This window comes from Gracilinanus agilis, chromosome 3, assembly GCF_016433145.1.
Source record: "Gracilinanus agilis isolate LMUSP501 chromosome 3, AgileGrace, whole genome shotgun sequence".
NCBI lineage: Eukaryota > Metazoa > Chordata > Mammalia > Didelphimorphia > Didelphidae > Gracilinanus > Gracilinanus agilis.
The window spans coordinates 165,737,801-165,753,872 of record NC_058132.1 but is presented as its reverse complement, the minus strand read 5'-3'; the positions used below and the strand labels follow the sequence as shown (position 1 = coordinate 165,753,872).

At 36.8% G+C, this 16,072-nt stretch overlaps 1 protein-coding gene across 1 annotated transcript; it reads right to left on the bottom strand.

The window, feature by feature from the left end:
* Positions 1-3,960: 3,960 nt before the first annotated feature.
* LOC123241312 (olfactory receptor 8B3-like) lies at positions 3,961-4,937 on the bottom strand. The gene has a single exon (XM_044668989.1). The coding sequence runs from the start codon at positions 4,912-4,914 to the stop codon at positions 3,961-3,963; it is 954 nt and encodes a 317-aa protein (XP_044524924.1). The 5' UTR covers positions 4,915-4,937.
* Between the last annotated feature and the right edge of the window lie 11,135 nt (positions 4,938-16,072).

Genomic DNA, 16,072 nt, shown 5'->3' with positions numbered 1-16,072 from the left:
TAAATACAGTCTTAAGGAGTACAAAGGATCTCATTGTCATTATACCAAATAACAATAGAGTCTTAAAGGTGCCAAAGGGGGAGCAGCTGCTTAGCTCAGTGGATTGAGAGGCAGGCCTAGAGATGGGAGGTCCTAGGTTCAAATCTGGCCTCAGACATTTCCTAGATGTGTGACCCTGGGCAAGTCACTTAACCCACATTGCCTAGCCCTTACCACTCTTCTGCCCTGGAGCCAATACTCAGTATTGGCTCCATGACAGAAGATAAGGGTTTTAAAAAATTTAAAGGTGTCAAAGTTCTCATATCCTTGCAAGTTCTCTTCCCACTCTCCCTTCAACTCTACCAAAAGACCAATATATCAATCAGTGACAGAGGTTACAAACATGATGCTTTATAGAATCTTCATATTTCCTGGCTGGCAAGGTATGAAGGAGAAAACAGAAGTGAAAAATGTTCTCCACACTTACCTTTCTAATGCCTGGACACTTAAGTGTTGGTCCTTACTGGGTTTGATCCCCTGAAGGAGAAATAGTTCTGATAAAAGTGACCAGAAATTCTGCCCCTGAGACACTGATACTCCCTTTCCTACTGAGGCAATCAGAATACATCCCTCAGCCTCTGAACTGGCCTGGGAAAAATTTTGAAGTATAAGATTAAAAGTTCTGACTGTGACTCTACCTGGAGAGTTTGCTCTAGTTTCAGGGCAAGAAATAGCTCCTAGAGATGTCATCAGGTTCAACAGGTAATAGGAAACTGAAGGTTTTATTCTAGGGATGAAAATCTCATGGACCCACTTGGAAACAGAGAGGATCCAGCAGGATCTCTCCAGGGGATCAGACTCTTCAGAGAGAACAAATTAAAACTTCATGTTTATTTACTATACCAAAGATCTTATTTTTTCTCCTAAGGGATTCAATCTTCTCTTCCATCTTTAATATCACACAAGAGAGTATTGATTCTCAGGCTCTTCTACTCCTTCTCCAACTTTCTTCTGCCCTTTGTTCTGAGTTCTCTTTTGCACAATGTCTTATACAGCCACCATCTCAATGACTTTTCAGTATGATTCAGTTAACTGTCTCAAAAGGACATGTGGGAGGTTGAACAATGTGTATGCTTTTGGCAATATAGAATCAGGATACTTAGAGCAAGTTGTTAATTGATGTCCATTAAAACAAAACAAGTAGTAGCATCAAAAATGAGAAGGGGGAGCTCAAAACAAATGTGAAAAATTCTTTATCCTTGTAATCATATAGTTTTATTTAAAGAGAAAGAACATAGACCCCCTTTATCTGATAAAATCTGTAGTAATTTTAAAGGGAATTTTTCTTTCTCTCTCTTATTGCTGAGATTTTTGGTAATATAAAGAAATGCTGATCATTTTATTTGGATTTACTTTATACCCTAGTATTTTGTTGAAATTATTATTATAATTAAATTTTAATTGAATCTCAAAAATTCCCTAAATTAACTTTTAAATTGCAGTTTCTGACCTAGTGTGAGTCTGTTGGCTTTGTTGTGACTGATATTCTGTGACACAATCAGAATCCACCTGCAAAGAGGCTACAATTTCAGAATAGCTAGACTGTCAATTCCCTTGTTTTCCATTTTCTGCCCTGGTTTATTCCACTGAGGGCCTACATGTGGGGTTAAAGATTGAACTAAAAGTCTTCCTTTGAGTTCAGAGCAACATTGTCATGTTTCTGGAACCCCATTCTTGATTTTTACATGGATAATGTCCTTGTTCCCTCAAAATTATGATTGCTCCTTCCACCAACAAACTGTGAACCAAAAATGATTAATAAGTGATAGAGATGCCAGCTAGTACCTATTCCTGTACCTAATTCTAAGACAGGGGTACCCTGGGAACTTTATGACCTGTGTTCAGTCCCCTTACTATCACTAGGCACAGAGCTTCTTCCTGATACTGATGTCATTGCCACAACCCAGTACACCTTAATCTACTGTTCAACTCTGCTCCTGAGTGGCCCCCACCCTTATATCTACAGACCTCTTTTGAAATTCATAAACTGTTCTGGCCTGGGAAAAAAGTTCACTGTGACTTTATTTTTACTTCTCTGTTCAGAATTTGATTTGGTACACATCCTAGACCATTGTGGAGGAGGTTATGCAAGAACTATACATATGAAAGAGCTAATTCAATAGCTTTCTAATACTGGAACCAAAAAGTCCTCCATGTAAAATATACCTATAAATTAATCCAATGATATATCCACACATAGCTATTGAATAAATAGCTTAGTCACATGGATTTGTTTGTAAAAAGAGAAGGAAATTCAGGACTATATCATCATTATACAAAATTACATATGGTTTATCCATAAAGATGAAAGGTAATCATGAAAGGAAATGGTAAAAACTATGAAGTGCTTCACTGTGAGATTTAAAAGTTGAGCATTTTAAATATGCCTCACAGATATTACCTGTTAACTATACTTAAACATTAGAGGTTCATTACTATTCATGACTCAAAAATGGCAAATCCTCATACTATAAATAAAAACTTGAAAATATCAAGGAGAATATAACCAATAAACTGTACCAGAACTGAATCTTTACTACAGGCTATACAGTTACACACCCCATAATACAAGAAGAAAGAACAAATTGTGAGGGAAATTTAGAAAGGTATTGTGAAGAAAGTGGAACTCAAAATGCGTTGAAGGAAGCTAGATATTCTAAGAGTTCTGGGTGAGAAAGCAGTGTATTCCATATATACTGTCCACCCAGTGCAAAGCATTAGGATGAAGATGTATTGATATAGCTGAAGTGCAAGTAGGCCATTAGAGTTAACTGCAAGGAGTGGGCAGAAAAGGAACATGTAAGTAAATTAGAAAAGTAGGAAGGGAGGAGGATATAGAAAACCGTAAGCACCAAACGTCTTCCCATTCTTCTAATTGACTTCTGACAAATATTAAAGGAGAGAAAAATTTTAATGCTTTTTCCATTCTGAGGGAACAGATTTGGAAAATTCCTATAGGAAAGTTTTATAATTCAAATCATCTTGATCAAGTCTCTCACATGGAATAACTATTATAAAAACTTTTCCTACTAGTATTTTTTCAGAAAATAAAATTTCTTTAGTCATAACTATTATCTTTAATTGTCCATTTCTCATCCTTTCCTAGTTTCAAATGTATTACCATTTCCATTATATTGGGAATGTTTTTTTATTCTTCTGAGCCAGACCAGCCAATTGTACATCAATTGAGAGAAATGGAAAACATCTGTATTACCTTCCAATAAAGGTAGCTTTGCCTAGAAGCAATGAGATTTCAGTCAGAGAAAAAATGAAAGAAAAAATAACTTTGGGTTTTCAAGTTAGAGACAAATTAAACTTTGTGCCCTTATTCAAATTTTATAACAATTTTGATAGAAAAATAACAAAAATACAGAACTGAAAAGTTCTACGTGGTCAGTTAAATGTGATTGTGAGTGGAGGTGGGGAGTCTGAGTATTCTACTATAGCTACATCATTTGGACATTTTATTGCTATCTCCCAGATAAATTACCCTCAACTTTATTTTACTGAATTACTAACAATCAACAATTGACAAAGACTGAGTCATTTCCGTAAATAAGATATGATTTATTAAATATTTTGATGTGGTATTTACATTTTCACAGAGAGTATTAGATCACAGATTTATCTTTATAAATGATATTATCGTCCACAGAGTCCAACTACCACCATGATGACACATGAAAGAGTCCAGGAAGGTTAAGTCACTTGGCCGGTTTCAAAGAGAAGAAACATCCAGAATCAAAGCTCTGATTTCTGATGTTCAATTTAGCACATTTCCCACTGAAAGTTTAAAACCAAAGGAAGTCCTTCTGCAAGAATATTGGACAATAGGAAATAGGGAGAAATGAATTAAGGTAAAGATTCCTTCCTGAGAAAATTATAATTAATCAAAAAGAAAAGAAAAAAATTTATTTCACATTATGAAAATCCTATTCCTGTTCTGGAGAACATTTTTCTCAAGGTTTTCTTTAAGGCAATTTGAACATCTTTATTCCTCAAACTATAAATAAGGGGGTTTAGCATAGGCCCCATATTTGTGTAAAAGATTGAAGATACTTTCCCCTGGTCCACAACCTCTGAGGAAGCAGGTTTAAGATACACGAATAAAGCTGACCCAAAGAAAAGAGCAACAACAAGTATGTGGGAGCTGCAGGTACTAAAGGCTTTAGACCTGCCTTCCCTGGAACTGATGCTCAGGATACTGGACAGGATGAGAGCATAAGAGGTGAAGATGGTGACACTAGTCACTATGACGTTAAAGCCCACAGTAATGAAAACCACCAGCTCATTGGCATAGGTGCTGGTGCAGGAGAGCTGGAGGAGGGGCAATATATCACACATGTAATGGTTTATGATATTGTCATCACAGAAGGACAGTCTCAGCATGCATCCAGTGTGAGCCATTGCACCAGCAAACCCTATTGTATAAGACCAACCCAATAGACATGAACAGACCTGATAGGACATAATGACATTATATAACAATGGATTACAGATGGCAATATAACGATCATAAGCCATTATTGTCAACACATGGCATTCAGAAATAACAAAAAAACAGAAGAAAAAGAGCTGAGCCATACATCCTGAATAGGAGATGATATTTTTCTCTAAAATAAAATTCATCAACATTTTGGGAGTAAAGACAGAGGAGTACCAAAGATCAATGAAAGACAAGTTGAAGAGGAAATAGTACATAGGAGTGTGAAGGTGAGAATTCATCATGATTAAAATGATCAGTCCCAGGTTTCCCACTATAGTGATCACATAGACCCCTAAAAAGAGAAGGAATAAGGGGATCTGGAGATCTGGTTGATCTGTTAAACCTGCAAGAATGAACTCAGTCACTGAAGAGTCATTTTCCAAAAGCATTCTCCTTTTGATGGATCTATAAGGAGAGGAGAGAAGTCATACCAGAAGCAGCAGGCTCTTCCCCAATTATGAAAATGGAGCACTTTTGGACGTCTCTGGAAACCATCCTCACCATGCCATGCCAGTTATATTCTTATCATCCCCAAGATATCCAGAGGTTTTGATTGAGTTGAGAGTCTCCATGAGCTGGAGGATTGAAAAAAAACTGATCCTGAGTTTGATTGATTCCTCAAACTCCAAAGCACAAAGAAAAACATGAAAGTAGCATTCTTTGTCCCTTCCCTCCTCCCTGTCTTGTCTACTTTAGATCAAGATTAATTATTGTCCTCATATTAGAGGAGATGAAGTAATACATCAAAGAGGCTCTGACAATGGTCAAAGTACCTTTAAATTATATTCATTATTTAAAATAATACTAATACTGTTATTAATAATAAAATAATAATGACTGGTTTTGCATACCACCTATAATATATCGGACATTTGCTTTAAAATATCATTTGATACTCACAATAATATTGAGAAGATACTATTATGATCACCAGTTTATACTAGAGGAACCAGGCAAACAGAGATTAAGTGACATGGCTCCAAGAAAAACCACTATCAACTACTTAAGAATGGATTTCAACTCAAGTCTTTCCGTCCAGAGTTCTATTCACTGAACCATGTATGTAGCTACCTGCAGACTGGATCCAGAGTCCCTTTGCCTGAATACAGTCTTAAGAAGTACCAAGGATCTCATTATTATTATGCCAGGTACCAATAGAGTCTTAAAGGTGCCAAAGTCCTCATTATCCTTGCGTGTTCTCTTCCCACTCTCCCTTCAACTCTACCAAAAGACCAATACATCAATCAGTGACAGAGGTTACAGATGTAATGCTTTATAAAATCCTTATTATCTCCTGGATGTCAAGGCAAGATGGAGAAACTAGAAGCAAAAAAATATTTTCCACAGTTACCTTTCTTTTGCCTGGACATTTGAGTGTTGGTCCTTACTGGGTTTTTGAGCCCCTGAAGGAGAAAGATTTCTTATAAAAGTAACCAGAAATTCCGCTTCTGAGACACTGATACCCCTTTTCTATTGTGGCAATTAGAACACATACCTCATCCTCTGAACTGGCCTGGAAGATATTTAAAACTTTAAAGTCATAGACTGTGACTTCAGCTGAGGAGTTTGCTCCAGATTCAGGGCAAGAAATAGCTGCTAGAGATATCATCAGGGTCAACAGGTAATAGGAAACTGAAGGTTTTATTCTGGGGATGAAAAATCTCATGAACCCACTTGGAAACAGAGAGAATCCAGCAGGGTCTCTCCAGGGGATCAGACTCTTCAGAGAGAACAAATTACAAGGTCCATGTTTATTCATTGTACCACAGAGTTTATTTTTTTCTCCTAAGGGATTCAAGCTTCTCTTCAGCCTTTAACTTCACACAATGGATTGTTGATTTCCAGACACTTCTATGCCTTCCCACTTTTTCTTCTATCCTTTTTTCTGAAAAGTTCTCTTTTGCACAATGTCTTATACAGCCACCATCTCAATGACTTTTCAACATGATTCAGTTAACTGTCTCAAAAGGACACACAAGAGGTTGAACAATGTATATGCTTTTGGCAATATAGAATCAGGATACTTAGAGCGAGTTGTTAATTGCTGTCCAAAGGAAAATATTCTCCCTACTATGCGTAATACTAAAGCCAGTTTCATTAAGATTTTCTTCCAAGATGTTAGGTTTTTGTGCACCATGGGAGTTTATGTTACCTACACACACACACACACACACACACACACACACACACACACACTCACACTCACACTCACACTCACACTCGCACACACACACTGTGCTTGCTTCTTTAGTATGTTGTATCTGTCCACCCCCAACTCCCTCACATTGTAAGTTCCTTGAGGATGGCTCGATATGTTTTAAGTAGAAGTATGCATAAATGAAGGAAGGAATTAAAATTTCCAGTATCAGCCAATTGTGCTTTCTGGTAAGATTAGGGTGGCAGGACCCCTCATATTGTGATTCACCTCTTTTTTTTTAAACCCTCAACTTCTGTGTATTGGCTCATAGGTGGAAGAGAGGTAAGGGTGGGCAATGGGGGTCAAGTGACTTGCCCAGGGTCACACAGCTGGGAAGTGTCTGAGGCCAGATTTGAACCTAGGACCTCCCATCTCTAGGCCTGATTCTCAATCCACTGAGCTACCCAGCTGTCCCCTGTGATTCACTTCTACTATACACTCCATAATGGTTCCTAAGAAAACTTTTTAATAATTGGTTTAACCTCAAGTAAAGACCAAAATAAAAATGTGAAAAAATCGAACAAGAGATTTCCATAACCAAAGAAAAAAGCTTGCTGAATTAATAAATGAATTTAAAAGTTCTTGAAATAAAAATAAAAACAAAACAATTAGCAGCATCAAAAATGAGAAGGGAGAACTCAAAACAAATATGAAAAATATTTTGTAGTTTTATTCATATATTATATTTATAGAGAATGAAGACAGTAGATTCCCCAAAATCTGTTTACATCTCTATTAATTTTACATGAAATTTTTACTTCTGTCTCTCTCTGCTGAGATTTTTGGTAATATAATGAAATTCTGACCATTTTATTTGCATTTATTTTATACCCTGGCACTTTGCTGAATTTATTATTATAATTAATTTTTAATCAAATCTCAGTGATTTTCTAAATAAACCATTACCTTGAAATTTCTGAACCAATATTGGTCTGTTGGCTTTGTTGTAGTTGAGATTCTGTGGAGTATTCTTGGATAGGATCAAATGAGCCTACAAAAAGGTGGCAATTTCAGAATAGCTGGACCTTTAGTTCTTCCTTGGTTTCCATTTTCTGCCCTGGTTTATTCCATTGTGGGCCTACATGTGGGATTAAACATAAAAATTAAATCCCATCCCCTCTTCCCTTGAGATCAGAGCAATACAGTCATGTTTCTGGAACTTAATTCTTCATTCTTACATAAATATGGTCTGTGTTCCATCAAGACTATAACCACTCCTTCCAACAATGAACTGTGAACCAGAAATGGTTAATAAGTGATAGAAATGCCAGAGAGTACTATTCCTCTATAGGAGTACTCTGGGAACATTTTTTTATTATTATTATCCTCTTTTTTATTTTTTATTTATTTAGAATATTTTTTCCATGGTTACACAATTCTTGGTTTTTCTCACCTCTCTTTCCCCAACCCCCATCCCCCAGCAGCTGACAAGCAATTTTACTGGGTTATACATGTATCATTGTTCAAAACCTATTTCCATATTATTCACATTTGCAGTAAAGTGATCTTTTAACACCAAAAACCCACTTGTATCCTCATTGAACCACGTGATTGGTCATATGATTTTTTTTCTGAATTTCTGCTCCCACAGTTCTTTCTCTGGATGTGGATAGCATTCTTTCTCATAAGTTTCTCTGGATTGTCCTGGGCCATTGCATTGCTGCTAGTAGAAAAGTCTGTTACATTCGATTGTGCCTTAATGTTTGTTTCTGTGTACAATGTTCTTCTTGTTCTGTTCCTTTTGCTCTGCATCAGTTCCTGGAGGTCCTCCAGTTCATTATTCCTTTCAGCACAATAATATTTCCTCACCATCAGATATCACAATTTATTAAGCCATTTCCTAATCAATTGACACCCCCTCATTTTCCAATTTGTTTTACCACCATAAAGAGCTTGGCTATAAATATTTTTGTACAAATATTTTTCCTTATTATCTCTTAGGGTTACTAAGGGCAGGCAGTCTTTTAAAGCCCTTTGTGCAAAATTCCAAATTGCCCTCCAAAATGGTTGGATTAATTCACAACTCTATCAGTTGTGTATTAGTGTACCAATTTTGTCACATCCCCTCCAATATTTATCATTTTCCTTTGTTGCCAAATTGACCAGTCTATTAGGTATGAGTTGGTACCTCAGAGCACTTTTTATTTGCGTGTCTCTAATGAGGAGGGATTTAGAACACTTTTTCATGTGATTATTGATAGTTTAGATTTCTTCTTCTGAGAACTGTCTATTAATATCACTTGACCATTTGTCGATTGTGGAATGGCTTGATTTTTTGTAAATTTGACTTAGTTTCTTATATATTTGAGAAATTAAACCTGTGTCAGAGAGTTTTGTTATAAAATTTTCCCAGTTAATTGCTTTCCTTCTAATTTTGGTAGCATTGGTTTTGTTTGTACAAAAACTTTTTTATCTGTTGTAATCAAAAATCATTCATTTTACATTTTGTAATGTTCTCTATCTCTTGCTTGGTCTTTAATTCCTTCCTTTCCCACAGATCTGACAGGTAATCAATTCTATGTTCACCTAATTCCTTTGGGATTTCATTCTTTATATTTAAGTCATATACCCATTTTGAATTTATTTTGATATAGAGTGTGAGATATTCATCTAGACCTAATTTTTCCCATAATGTTTTCACATCTTCCTAGCAGTGTTTGTCAAGTAGTGAGTTTTTCTCCCAAAAGCTGAGTTCTTTGGGTATATCAAACACTACCTTGCTGAGGTTATTTACCCCTAGTCCAGTGATGGGCAAATTATGGCCAGCGGGCCAGATGCAGGGGTGGGGGGGAGAGACCAAGAAATATTCTATCTAGTGCGCAACATTATTCCTAATCTGATGAATACAATGAGTAGGATACAATACAGTGAAACTTCGAAAGAGTTGCCTTAGACACAGACTGACAGATGAGCATTTCCTTTCCTTTAGCCCCCTCTTTAAAAAATTTGCCCATCACTGCCCTAGTCTATTACATTGATCCATCCTTCTCTCTCTTAGCCAGTACCATATTGTTTGATGACCATTGCTTTATAGTAAGTTTAAGATCTGGTAATGCTAGACCCCCATCCTTCAAATTTTTTTAAATTATTTCCATTTATATTCTTGATCTTTTGTTCTTCAAAATGAACTTTTTGGTAGTTCTTAAATGGTGTTAATTTCAAAGGATTGGATCTTTATCAGTTTTGACTCTTCCTAAGGGGGTAATTGAATTAGTTGAAATTCTAAATAAATTCAAGTGGAAAATTAATTGAACTTAAAAAAGTTTAGAAAGCAATGAAAATTATATTTGTGATTTAAAAGGTTTTGAGAGGTATTTTAAAATATCCTGGGTTTTATTGTTGTTTTTTCTAGTTAGTATTTGAATTGAATTGAAGAATGTTAAATGAATCAACAAAACAATTTGTTGACTACATCTCAGACAGTTAAATGATAATGGAGTCAGTGCCAGTATATCTACTTTGGTAAACATTAAATCTTTAACCAGAAAGGCTCATTTTACAACTCAGATCATCACAGATTTAAGATTCTTCCTTTAGCCTGTGGTTGGCAGTGTTTATATCAAATCCAAGGTTTAGTCAATGATTTTTTAAAAAGTAATGGGTGGTAAAACAAATTCTCTAACATTTCAAGTGAAAAAATGAGGGAATCAAAGAAATTAGAAAAGCGAATGATTAATTGTGGGAATAAAGTTAAATACACTAACACCATTTTGTGATTCAATTCTATAGCTAGCTTAGTTGCTATGTAATTGTGGATCTAACCCAATTTTTGTCTTGTGAGAAAATTTTATTTGGCTCTGGAAATTAGGAGAAAATTTTATTCCATTGTTTGAACCTAAGTCTGCATGGCTATGAAACTGAACCATCTCTCTCTGCCACTTAGATGCTCTTTACAAGGATGTAGTTTCTTTTTTTCTCGCATTTTTACATCTCAAACAACCCATACATCTTATCTGAAAATCTTATCTGAAAACTGTCACCATAATGATCAATCAGTCATTATTCCCATGTTTCATTGATTGTTCACAGACAATTGGGGAGAGTAGAATGCTTCTTTTTTCAGATTTCAGGAAATTTTACCTGTTCATATTCCTCCTCTGTAATGAGTTATTTGTTAACTAGCCTAATTAAGAATAGATTGTAGCCAGATATAGGGTTTATGAAGTGATGTGAGATTTTCTAAAGGTTACTTTAAGATTGCCATGAAATTCTGAGTAGGTCAGAGGAAGAGAATTTCAAGAGTGCCTTAGAGAAGGCATTTGGAAATAATGACACATTTCTGGGACAGAGACTCAGAGGTTGTTTGGTTTTGGTTTTCCTCAGATCATCCTTGAGGAATTTGGTAGAGATTTACTTAGGAAAACACTGTGATATTCGAAGATTTGGTGAACAGATCATCCATTGGAGGAAGTGTCTTAGCTGTTCCTTGTGACATTTTGCAAGGGAGTAGCATGACCAGAAGGTGGCAGAAGAAAGCAACATCTTTAGCTTACTCATAGTAAAATTTCTGTGGCTGGAGAATTTAAGGGAATTACAAAAATTCTTTGAAGAAATATATAACAAAGGAATTACTTATAAAATTTAATTAGATCATTTTAGTAAGATATCATTAGGGGTATAGGCAGCTAGGAATTTAAGTTAGCCTTGACTCAAGGAAGAAAAAGTCTCTTGTGAGACAGATTTGGGATCAGGTTTATATAGAGAGATATTAGATTTAGGGTACATATATCAATAAGCAATATTATTTCTACCTGTCTGTTTCTTTTCCTTTCCCTTAATCTCTATAGTTATAATAAATGGGTTTTTTTGTAAATTCAGTCTCCAGCAGATTTCTTTCAAGTGCTAAGATCAGCCATTTTCCTCCAACAGCCAACAACCTTAATTCCCTTAACCTAATAGCCTACCAATATCTACCAATACCTATAAACAAGTAGGATAACAATACAAATCAATGAGGGCTTATATTCCCCATTATGCCTCCCAATTTCTAAAGTACTTATCTTTCATCCAATTAGAAATCTGATTATCTAGTGTTGTATCTAATTTAATTGGCCATAATAGATATTTAAAGTATGTGTCTTCCCTATATTTGGGGTCCAGTGCTAAGTCTGTTCCCAATTTGATAGGCAAATGCCATGCATTGCTTAATAAGTTGAAATGTTCAGAAGTTCAGACCTCTGTATCCTCAATTGTTTTTTTTCTTTCACCCACTAAGCAAGTGAACTGCGTTCCTATCTTGATATGCTTCTTATAGCTCTCTTATTAATAAGAACAGAACCCCAAGGTCTGAGCTAATTTTTACCATATAAACTAATTTTTAGTGATTTAAAGTTTAAGAAGATATACTAAACTAAATGGAGATGTTTTATAAAGGATTTTAGCAGGTACATCTAAGACCCTCTACAAGTAATATGTAAGCAAAGAAGCAAATGTACTGAAGAGAAGCTCCCTAGTGTTGACCTAAGAAATGACCTATTCTGAATGTTCAAGACAAGATGGAATCAGAGACCAGATGACTACATACCAGACAACTATGTGAAACATCTGGGATCCAAAATGAAATATGCTGATTAAATTAAGAGTGGTTACTAGGATATAAGAAAGCATGTATTAGTTAATATTGATGGTCATTATTGTACTATTTTGGTCTTATTACACTGTGTCTATATAAATTAATTTTCTTAGTTACTTTGAAACATGTAATTCTGTGGGATTGAGATTGCAGAATGGAATTCCAGCTGTAAGAGAGGGGGTCAGGCCACAGCTCAGAATTCCATAGGGCCCCTGAGAACTCTGAGAGAGGGGGCAGTTAAAGGCAATTGGGTCCTGGGTTTGGAGTAAGCAGGTCACTCTGTTTGCTGTGTCCTAGGTCCTGGTTGCTCTTGGGGGGCTAGAGGCTTGAATCTGAACAAAGCCATTTTAGTTCCTAGCTGCCAACCTACTTTACTTTGATTTGACATTCAATCAACATCACAGTTATCTCTATTTCATTATTTAGATATAAGAGAAGATTATTTATAGGCTTAGAGAGCAGATCAGCTAATACAAGTTATCTGTCCCCTTTGGGGGGAGGGGCTGCTTGGACATAGCAGTTTGAGGGCTTCCCTGACCTTATTAATCCTTATTTCTTCTCCCTTCCTTCCCTTCCTCACATATCATTAAACCTTTAATCAATTGGGAGCAGTGTCTGGTTATATTTAGGGAAATACTCACAACTTCCTCAAGCAGAGTTCCTCCTGCTTTGTAGCCCAAAAATAAGACCTTTCCTCTGTGCCTTAAAGCTTCAAAGACATCAAGCTTCTCCTATTTTCTCCTATTCAATCCTGTGGGGAAATAGTTTAGAGAAGGTTATCAACTTTAGGAGTTCAGCCTTTCCTAAGTTACTGACTTGGCCCTGTAGTTAACAAGTCTGTCCACCATTATCTTCAGTAACTGATTTTCCAACTGCCTAGTGGGAGGGGAGAAGTGAAGGAGCACTCAGAAAGATTTTGCCCCTCCCCTCTGTCAAGCCTGTTTGTGGGTGTGTGTGGGTGTCCTCTCCATAGACCAAAAAATTAGTGAGACCTGATTGCTACAGATCCCTGGCATTTAACAGCTTCCCAAATATAACAGTGTGGCCAGCCAGCCTAGGATTTCGTTCTGAACCTGAGTGGGAAGCTTTCATCATGGCCAATTTGGTTAATAGAACCATTGTTATGCTAGTGTGCTCTGTGGTGCTTTTATATGGGGTTATGGAGGGCATGTGCAATCCTGGGGCTAGAGACTATCCCTCAGTTTTTTATGGAGATAATTAGGGTTTATGATTCCTGTCAATGGCTGACAATACCCTTGGGTGAAGCTCTGGCATATGTTCCATCAGGGATGGTGATGACAGTGACATTTTATGGGGCCCTTGTGATATTAAGAAAGATTTTGGCTTTTACTTTTGGGAAGGCAGAGGTGACAAACCTGGATCTAGAACAAATGATTGAACAGATGAAGACTCTCATAGAAATTAACAGATTAAAGAAGGTAGAGATCTAGATGCAAAAACTGTCATGCAGCTAGAGATCATAGAGTAGTTTTACCAAAGAAGGAGGGAGACAGTAAACAGAAGGCCACAGAAAATAATACCAATGAACAACAGGCTACAGGGGCTGAAGCAGTTCCTGTCAATATCCTACTCATAATAGACAGGACTGTGGTGCAACCAGACTCAGGAATAATTGATGTTATGGGCTACAAACCGTTCACAGGGGATGATTTGGAAATTTTAAAGAGGAGGTTTCCCCAGTTCTACACCAACCCTCACAAATCAATCAAAGAATAAAAACGGGCCATCAGGTTGTATAATCCCACTTTCAAGGACGTAGAATTGCTACTATCCGAGCTTTATACTCCTAGTGAGAAGACAAAATTCATTGCTGAGACTAGGAGAATGCCAACCTAGCCTCTTGGCCTGAACAGCACCAAGATCTAGAACTCTCTTCCAATGTCAACATGGCATACCTTAAAAGGTACAGAGAAGATTTGGCTGAGGTGATGAGGCTCCATTTAAGGTGCTCCCATGCATGGGGGTCCTTCAAGAAGCTTAAGCAAGGGGAAGAAGAACACCCAAGCCTATTTTTAGGCAGGCTCTTGGAGGCAGGAGAAACCATCTTAGAGTTTAGGGACATGATGACAAAAGATAACATCCAGCATATCAGGCGTCAGTTCATGAAGGGTAGGTAGTGCAACTCATATCCAATTTTATTTAAAATTGCATTGCCCACAATGGGAGACCATGCCCCTTGAGGAACTGAGAAAGACTATAGCCTATGTACATGAATCCAGGGATAATGAGTCTAAATAATCTAAGGCCTTAGAGAAGGATAAGGAAATTGCAGAGTTAAAAAGGCAGCTGAAGGAGGCACAAAAGGCCAAAGAGATAGAGGAAATAAAGAGCATGGTTCTGATGTGCTGCAATCAGAGGAGCTAGAGTAGGCCTAGGCAATCCTCCTACAATAATAACAACTCTGTCAAACTGTGTTTCCTTTGTCAAAAAGTTGGACATATTGTTCGGAACTGTAGATATAAATCACAAATAAATTTTGGCAACAGGAATAATAACAACAATAGGAGAAACACCTATTATAACTCTAGGTACAACAGTAATAACAACAATAGGGCAATAACACCAGATACAACGACAAAACAAAGGCCAGATGTTGTGACCATACTTGTGCTAGCTTTAGTAATTCCCCTAGTTTATCTAAAATAGAGGAATATGTGTCCCAAGGAGAAAGGCCACATACCAACTTATGAAATCAAGGAAGCAGCATTAGTTGTTGCTTGGCAATGGCAATAATAAGACAGAGGAAAGTGGGAAAGAAAAACTGGGAAAAGAAATCATAAATTATTGGTTGGTGGATATAACCCAAAGTTACAAAGAAATGACTGAGGAGGAGATGCAGATGGAAGATGATATAATAGAAATAAAGGAGAGAATTTATGGGAAGGGAAACAGTGATGTGGGGGATGATGAAAGGAAACCAGGCACATCTATAAAATCTTGGTTCAAGCTTGAAGGATGTAGCATTCATTAATTCTTACTGTATGGGAAAAGAAGCATCTTTATGTAGTAAGACTGTGAATCATTTAAATCAATCAGTAGTACAGCAAGGCCAAACAACAAGGGCAATGACTTTAGACAGGTGTTCTAATGGGGATCTCTTAGAAACAGACAAGGGAGATGAGCTCCTGCAGACCATTGAAAAGGAAAGTGCAAAATTCTCAGACACAGTGTGTTATTTAAAATCACTTGGGATACTTGGAACTACATTTCCCGTGATCCCCAATGGGTTCCCTGTTTTGAATTACATATTCAAGGTGAGGGACTGTTTTAAATAGGGGGAAGTGACTTGGAACTTCCTCTTTTAGCTACCTGAGAGTGAAGGTAGGAAAGGTAAAAATGGCTGAGGCGACAGTTTGAATACTTACAGGCACGTGGTCTAATGATTTTATCTCTATCAGCATGGCTTTTATTAAAATACTATTCTCCCTTCTAATCTCGGCCCTCATCATTTTCAATAACAACAGGTACAACCTCTTTTCTATCACCAGCTGGGGAAGCTGAAGGGGAAAGTGGAAAGTCTAGTTGATACAATACGAAAGGGATTTTACAACTGGATCCTGATGCTAGGGAATTTTTAGCAAGTCTAGCAATTCAAGGAAAGTTGTAGCACACTTTCAAGCCTGTGAAACTCCAAAGAGAGCTGCCTTTGGAGTAAATTCTGAGTTAATGCATTTAAAGGAATTCAATCCCAACAATATCAGTACCCAAGAGAGAAACAAAATAACACCAATAGGAACAGAGAAAGAATCTCCAACAC